The 9199-nt window shown below is 33.5% G+C and overlaps 1 protein-coding gene across 1 annotated transcript; it reads right to left on the reverse strand.

Moving 5' to 3' along the window:
• Window positions 1-3089: 3089 nt before the first annotated feature.
• LOC120158947 (polyphenol oxidase, chloroplastic-like) lies at window positions 3090-4938 on the reverse strand. Its single transcript, XM_039169661.1, has one exon. It carries the CDS (start codon window positions 4924-4926, stop codon window positions 3139-3141), a length of 1788 nt encoding a protein of 595 aa, XP_039025592.1. The 5' UTR covers window positions 4927-4938; the 3' UTR covers window positions 3090-3138.
• Window positions 4939-9199: the final 4261 nt, after the last annotated feature.

A 9199-nucleotide genomic window follows, 5' to 3' on the forward strand; every position in this document is an offset into this window, starting at 1 on the left:
ATTTTTTGCCGAAGTTCAAATCTCATTATTTCCATTTTCCATTATATTCTTTTTTTTTCTGGCATTGGTCATACTATTAGTATATGTATTATTGTATATCTCTTAACACAAACGATGGTGTTAGCTTAGTGGCTCCACCCTGTATCTTTCATTTGCGTGACTCAGGTTTGAGTTTGCCCAAGACCCAAATTTTACTTCTTTGTAACTTAATTTTCTTCTAATTAGGTGGTGACATGTGTCACCAATAACACATATCAGGATCATGTGTTAACACATGTCAGATCCTGGTTAAATGATTAATTTATTAAATTTTATTTAATTTAGGACCAAATTGATAGCATATATAAATAATTAGGTGGTGACATGTGTCACCAATGACACGTGTCATGATCATGTGCTAACACATGTTAGATCATAATTAAATGATTAATTTATTAAATTTTATTTAATTTAGGACCAAATTGATTATATAAATAATAAAGACTGAATGTATAATAATGTCAATTCCTTTTAACTGCCACATCATCATTTTTTTCAATTGGTAACGACTAGTGACTTAGTTGAAACAGTTAAATAATTATGTTGTATGATTGATAAATTTAAAAGATCGATGACAAAAGTAAAAAGGGCTAGATAGTTAAGTTATCAACCGAGTAGTTTACACTTTTATTTATACGTCAAAATAACATTTTATAAATTTAAAATTCGAATTATTTTCAACCTCTTCTATATCCTAACTATTTTTTTTAATTAAAAAATTTCTTCAACAGATAAGAATTATACTATTATATTTATATAAAAAATACGTATCACATGAAATAAGATGAAATTAAATAATAATAAATCTGACATAATTGAATTGAATTGAATTGTTTTGGAATTTAGGGTTTAGAATGAAATTGAATTACTTTGGAAATTGGGGTTTAGAATGAAATTGAGGACTGTTTTGCAAGTTTTAAAAGTTGGGGGACCTAAATTCAAATGTCTGAAAAGTTCAATAACCGTTTATATAATTTATCCTAATTTCTAACGGTGGTTAAAGTTAGGGGACCATATTGCAAACGGAATAAATGTTGGGGGACTGTATTGCAAGTTTTAAAAGTTGGGGGACCTAAATGTAAGCTTCAGAAATATTCAGTGACCATTACTATACTTTACCCTAAAAATAATGACGTAAGAAAGATCAAGAATTCGAACACTAGTGTTTGTGAATATAGTAAATTCGGTTGGAAGGATTGTTTTTGCTTTTGTAATACCTGATTTAGGTTGGTCAATTAATAGATCGGATACAAATGATTAATTCAAAAATAATAATAATGATATAATATAATATAATAATAATTTTAATTTTAATTTTTAAAATTTAAATTTAATAATTCGTTAGTAGTTTAATAAATCTAGGGCAAACCTTTAAACAAAGAACAAGAAGAAGTCCTCCGTTCCAAACCCGCCGTCTCTGCCCTCAAAGATGTGGAGATTTTCTTCTCATGTTTACGTTTATATTTATGCGGCACGTTGACGAAGCTCTCGGCGAATTCCGTGTTGTGCGGTCCGATCTCAATGTCATCTTCGTCGTTGATGTAAACGTCGAAAATTTCAGCGCTTGTTGCATGTCGAACTCGATTTTTCTATCACCAACAGTAACATCAAGAATCAACCGTCGACTATCAATGTTGCTAATATCTAAACCTCAACCGGAAACTGCACTTCTACTTTATTACTCCACACCTTCAACTTCTTAACTGCTATCTGCAAGTATATAAGGAGAATGAGATCGAAAGAAACATAAAACAATAGAAAAACGTCAAGAAGATTCTTTTGATTGCAGCACAAACAAAACAAAATCAATTTAAAAAACAAACATGGAGACTACATGCATTGTTTAGAGAACGAGTGTCACTATTTTGAAGATTGTTCCATTGCACCTATTACGAGTGAATATTAAGCAATGCTATTGCACAATATTTTGATCTGTATTTGTTGTGACTTTGTCAAAATAGCCCTTACACCTATTATCCAATGGTTAGATATTTAAAAACAATTGTTATAATATATTTTTTATTCTTTTAATTAGATCCTTATTTTATTAAATAAAAATTAGAACTATATTTGGATCGAGTCGACTCAATTTGAGTTTTTATCTTAAACTTTAATTGAATTGAGTATCGATTAAAAAATAAAATTCTCAGATTGAATTCGAATCAACCAAAACCAATCCAATATGACATGTTGTCATTCCTACATGAGAGACTATGGGTACATAAACAACCTTTCTATTTATATCCGACTTAATACTATATATATTCTCCATAATCCTTAAGTTAATAGTTAATATATATTTATGAGTTTTTTAGATGCTATATCGATAATTGTACCAACTAAATTAAAATTTAGGGTAAATTATATGCTTAGTATCTAAATTATTACTTTTATTTCGTTTTGATACCTAAACTTTTTTTTTCAAAATCATATTAACGTTTAGTTTATGTTTTAATTTAGTACCCACCATTAAAAAAATAATAAAAATGCTAATGTGGCTTTTTTTAATGATGATGTGGCACTACCATATGGTGACACGTTAATATCACCGTTAAGTTTTTAATAATGGGTACCAAAATTAAACATAAACTAAATGTTAAGTATGATTTTGAAAAAAAAATAAAGTTTAGGTACCAAAACATAATAAAAGTAATAGTTTAGATATTAAAAGTATAATTTACCCTAAAATTTGATTGTGTGATAATTAAGTGGATAAATTCTCTAAAATTAAATAAATCAAACATTTAACTTGATTAATCCAATACAAATCTCATCTAAAAGAGTATTCTCTTATTAAGTTTTGAAATGATAAACTACAAGAAGAAGAAAAACCACTAAGATACTTCCGTATAGTATTAAATTGCTACAACAATGCTTTGTAATGATCGCATTGTAACGTTTTTCAAGATCATCGTAACACTGCAATCGCATTCGCAATGTAAAATCGTAATTAATTTTAAAAAATAAATCACGTTGTAACAACTATAACACCCGCAATGGAAACATCGTAATCACAACCGCAATTTAATACTATCTTCCTATTATCAAATAAAATGTGACGATAAACAAATTTGTGTTCGAAAAAATGACACTAATGGATCAATCTCGAGCAAACTCAATCTTGATGCCACCAATCTTAGCAAAACCCTTACCAAATCTAGGCACCAAAGTGACAACAATAGCATCATCACCCTCAACATCCAATTCCTCCAACAAGTCCGTCAGCCCTAACCTCAATGATGTGTTGATTTTCTTCCCATGTTTATGTTTATGTTTATGTGGCACATTGACGAAGCTCCCGGCAAACTCCGTGTTGTGCGGTCCGATCTCCATGTCGTCTTCGTCGTTGATGTAGACGTCGAATTTCAGCGCTTGTTGCGGGTCGAACTCGATGTTTTTGATCACCAACACTTCTTCTTCCTCTTCTTTGGCTCTCTTGCTCCTTAATTTCTTTGGCCTCGCAACTTCGAGGCTAACATGGTTGTTTAAAACAAGAGGGAACTCGACGTTGGTTATGATCTTTCTCTTTGTCTCGGCTGCATTTGCAACTCCGGCGAGGGCTCTTTTCGTTTTACTCATAGTCCTTGCGGGAGTTGGTTTACTGGCTAGCCAGGGAATATCAACGTTTTGATACTCATATCTTAATTTTCTAGTGTCGAGACAATCTCGCACCTTAACACGAACAAGATTCGCGTTTTCGTCGTAGAAAAGGAAGGCCGAGTTGAGCCAATCCGAGTCGGTGAAGTCGGTTCGTCTCCCTCCCAACGTCTTCCAAACGGCCCACATCCGGTCCACATTCGAGTGATGCGCGAAGAAAATAGGGTCTCTCGCAGCCGAATAGAAGTTACCCATGTTTTCGAAATTCGGTTGTCTATCGTCAGCGCACCAAATGTGGACCGGTCCGTGAGGGATGTTCTCAAGAGAACCGGCACCGGGGTCCGGTTCGTCGCCGGCACGGTAAGCATTCCCTAGGAAAAGCCTAGCGGTTTTTCCATTAGACACCATTTGTCGATACATGACGCTAAGGTTACTCGAAATCTGATCATTACTCGACGAACTCTCGTCGGAACCATTGAAATCGAGATCGAGGAGATTGGGAGGTAGATGATCGGTGTTGCGAAGACGATCGTAGAACGGAGAATTAGGGTTTGCATAGAATGAAGGCATTTGCATGCCGGCCGGAGCATCCCAGTTCCAAAACGGAATGGCGAAAGTTGGGTCATCAATCAAATTCCCCAAGATTTTTTCAAAGAAATAAAGATAATATCTATGGAAAGGGAAGAAAAACCATGAATTATGAACTTGAAAATCAAGATCTGGGAATCCAATTTGGTGATAAGCTCCATTACAGTAAGCACAATGAACATTTGCTTGTTGCATGAAGCTTCGTGGATCTTCAGCTGGAAGAGCTTTCATCAGCTCCAACGCCTTGGAAAACTTAGCCAAGAAATCATCCGTAACTAAATGCGCAGCCGGCCTAGTGCGCAATGGGGCGGTCAAAGGCGGGAGCTTGAAATCGACGATCTCCGTCGTCTGTCGTACCGGAGGGCAACAATTGAGGTTTTCCAGACCCATAGGAAGGTCTGCTCGGCCGCATTGAGTGATGTCGGGACCGGCAATCGGCGCCGCGAATGCCAACGGATCGTTTAGGGTGGCCGCACCGTAGAGACCTCCAAGGCCGAGGAGGACATCTCTTCTATCGAACTTGTTTTGATTATCACCATTTGTGGCTTTGCATGACACTGCTTTGGAGATGAACTTTGGCTTTCGCTTCCCAGCTATGAAAAGTTGGGATGTTCTTGGAAGGAAAGAAGAGGTGTCGGAAGTGATGGGGGAGGACACGGCTGTGGTGGCGGCGGAGGAGGATGGTGGTAGGACAGAAGCCATAATTTGAATTGGTCTGTGTCAAGTGTGATAATCAGGGGACTTCCATATTGTTTTTATAATGCATAAGATTGGACTTTTCTCTGCATGCATACGCACGTTAGATAATAAAATAGTTTTTATTCAATATTGTGTTAATTTATGTTAGCTTTTAAGATTTTCATAATCATATTTGATAAAATAGATTTTAATTTTGTGTTTCACTAAAAAAAATTACAGCCGCCCCCCTTTTTTAACCTAGATTTTTCTCTCGTTATCTTTTACCGCCTCCCATTCCCCCTTTTATTTTTGTTTAGCCGTAAGCAGAGTCAATTTTAATATTAGTTATTATCTTTGATGATTATTAGTTTTTTATTTTTCGTATTATATCTTTGTTTTTTATATTTTTTTAATTTTAAATAAAAATATCCATTCTTGTGATGCATTTTCTCTATTCTTATAGTACGCGTTTTTTTCTTGTGACATAATTTTTATGACATTTGGTACGTTTTCGTACACCTTTATGATCGTTTTGGTACTCGTACAAAGATCTTTACAACATTTGTTTTCTGATTAGTTTATCGGTAATCACGTATAGTTAGATTCTTCTTTGGTAAAAGTTATTTGTCGATATAATCAAAATTGTGTAACAAAACAGCCTACCATATAGTTTGCTTCGCTCACCACTTCTTTATAACTTCGTAAATTGTCTCATTGATAAGGAACACAAACCAAGCGACCTCAATAGTTAAGGGATTTGTTGTTATCCCTTGAAGTCTCATGTTCAAGCACCGCGTATGCAGAGATATTAGCGTTCATTGTTAAAGAGTTGAAATTTTTTAAATAGATACTATTTTTATTCACCTCAGATTTATAGAAAAAAAATACATCATTATATTTAGATACAAAATTCTTAAGTTCGAGTTACACATGTTCAGTTTATTTGCTTGGTTTAGTTTGGATCAAATTTAAAGATATGATATGATTGTATGGTAATGAAATCATGTTTAGTATTCATACATGTGTAATATAAAAGTAATGTCATTGATATGTATATGAAATTAAAAGTATATCGACTTTGTTAATTAAATTATATGAATATGATTAATTTGTCTTTTTGCACATATGTTTTATGTATAATATATGTTTTTTTAAATATATTTATTTTTTAATATTTAATAATTTATCATTTTATAGTTTGTGATATATTTTTAATTTTTTAATAACAATATTATATATATATATATATCATGTAGAGTTGAGAACCAATTAAAACTTGAAACCAATCTACTAATTATTAAAATGTTTGAGTTATTCGAGTTTTATTTTATAACTAAAATTTTATTTAAAAATTTTTCAAGTTGAGTTTATGAAATTATCGTCGAGTCAAGCTAAATCGAATCGAATTTTTCAACATTAAATCAAATCAAAAAATTTAATTATGCAATCAAATTTTATTCAACCCTAAAGATTGCTTTTATACATGGGTGTAGATGTTTTATTATTATTATTGATTAATATTACATTCATCAACTGTTCACATTTTAAACTAATTTAATGCCATGTGCTATACCAAATTCACTGTTAACTAATTTAATATATGTCTCAATGCAGAGTATTAGTTATACCAAATCCATTATTAAATAACCTCGTAAATTGTTAAATACTATATACCATCGACTAATGCGGATCATGTTGGGTCATACCTTCTTTAACGTACTTCTCAAAGTCTAAATTGTTTTTTCTTAACTAAGATTTTCTTAATCACTCCCTATCTCAATGTGTACGTATCAATTTATTTTAATAGTATAGAGTGGTGACATATCTAAGACTTTTCTTGGGTAGACACATATTCATTTTAAATTTTAAATATTTTAAATTAATTATTCATTTTATTGATGATACTCATCCTAAAATGAAAAAATAATCTCAGTGACCGAAAATTCCTTATAACATACGATTTTGACCAAATTTTTTTTTTTCGATTTGCCAAAATGACCAACAAAATCGCAATGCGATCTCTAAATCGCAACGCGATCTCCAGTATCGCAAATCAGTTTCCAGATTCGCAACGCGATTTTGACTATCGCATTGCGATTTTCCAAATTCACATTGCAATTTTAGAAAATCGCAATGCGAATATGTAAATCGCAACGCGATTCTGACTATCGCAACGCGATAATACATAATCGCAACGCGATTCTGACTGTCGCAACGCTGAATTTCAAATTCGCAACAGGTTTTAGTTTCGCAACATAAATGTTTTGGGTATATAACTACGCAGCAGCAGCAACTCATAACCTAAATCCCTAAATCGCAACTCATTCCATCTCCATCTGTCACTCTCTCCGGCGACATCCGTTCCTATATCTAACGACATCCTTCCCCATCCGGCAACAGGTTTTAGTTTCGCATCTCGTTTGTTTAATAAATTAATTTACAATAATGAAATCATCTAATGTTGATCATGTTTGGATAGATTTGTGTTTTGGAGGGTCATGGGAGAATGTTCATGGTGTTTTACAATATATGCCTTTACCCATGAATCTTCAACTAAAACTGTCATTAAAAAAGTTAACTTATAAAACTCTAAAGTTACGTGTTGTAAATAAATTGAATTTAGAGCCCCTAAGTGGATTTAGGCTATATTATCAGAGAAAAGGTAAAGTTTATTTGTTAACCGACAATGAAGATGTTGAACGATTCATTGCTTACATTAGTGTTTCGCAAGATGATGTTACATTATATGTTGTTGAACCTAGAAGTAGTGAAGTTGGGTCAGTAGCGGGTAGTAATCAACTAAGTTTTTCAACCCCAGTTTATGGTACTCAAAATTTAATGGTTCCACCACAATTTCATCACCAAGCAAATTTTGTTTCACCACATTTTCAATACCAAACACAATCTCAAAACCCACAACCTTTCCCTAATCCAAATCTCAATCAACTTTCAGCACCAAATTCCGGTTTTCGTATTGACCAGTTAGACGATGATGAGCCAACAGAAAAAATTGCGAGTACTAGTCAGTATTCGAAATTTGATATTGGTCAATACACGGACTTTGATCTTGGTCAATACTCGGATTTTGATGATGTTTCAGAAGAAGAAACAGACCCTGCGTGTAATGATTTTGATATTGGTCAATACTCGAATTTTGATGATGAAACAGCCGCTGCTGAGGAAGATGTTGTTGATGATAATGAGGAGGAAGTTACGACTGTGAATGAACATGTTGAACATCCATTCTGTAATTCATATAACCCTGAAGAAGAAGAAGAAGAAGAAGAAGAAATCCTCGAAGAAAAGTCCTCGAAGAAAATGCCACGGGAGTATAACTGGAATATGCTAGAATTGCTTCATATACCGGAAGAAGAGTTGGTAAAGATAGCAGTTGATTGTTATACAAAAATTATTCGTATCAAGAAAGATGATTGTTTTGATACAAAGTAAGACTTGAAGATAGCTTTGTATACGAAATGTGTGGAAGATGGCTATCAACTAAAAATTAACAAATCAAGCAAAGATCGTTTCGAAACAAGGTGTATGATTGACAAAAATTGTACGTGGCGTATGATTGTAAAGAGGATAAAAGATTGCGAAATGTTTCAAGTTAGGACTTTTATTGATAAACATACATGTTCAAGAACCCAAGTTTTTCCTCACCATAGATAGGCAAACAAAAAGGTGTTGTGTGGTTTTCTAGCTGAGTTAATGTTTTTGAATGGCAGGGTATATCGGGGACATGAAATTATGACTGACATGAATGCTCGGTTCAAAATTAGTATCTCATATTCTCAAGCTTGGAGAGCCAAATGTTATGCCTTGGAATTGTTGAGGGGGTCGCCAGAAGCATCGTTTGCCCAACTGCCGGTTTATTGTCACAATTTAAAGCTGAAAAATCCTGGGTCGGTAACTCATATCAAAACAGATAGAGATGGACGCTTTGAGTTATTGTTTATCGCCATTGGTGCTGCGGTTAGTAAATAATTATAATTTTGTTGACTCATTTTTGTTAGTTGCATGCATTTCACATTTAAATGATTATATTTCTTGTGTATATGATTTTGTAGATTCGTTCGTTTATTACTTGCATGCGCCCAGTTATTATAGTTGATAGAGCATATTTGAAAGGTCGATACCTTGGAGTAAACTTATTAGCAGTAGCCATGGATGCTAACAATGGGATACTGCCAATAGCTTACGGGGTTGGCAAATCTGAAACCTCTGATTCATGGACATGGTTTATGGGGCATCTTAGGGATTGCATAGGTCCTATTAGTAATCTGACAATCATATC

The sequence above is a fragment of the Hibiscus syriacus genome, unplaced genomic scaffold (assembly GCF_006381635.1).
Source record: "Hibiscus syriacus cultivar Baekdansim isolate YM2019G1 unplaced genomic scaffold, ASM638163v2 tig00002841_pilon, whole genome shotgun sequence".
Classification (NCBI taxonomy): domain Eukaryota; kingdom Viridiplantae; phylum Streptophyta; class Magnoliopsida; order Malvales; family Malvaceae; genus Hibiscus; species Hibiscus syriacus.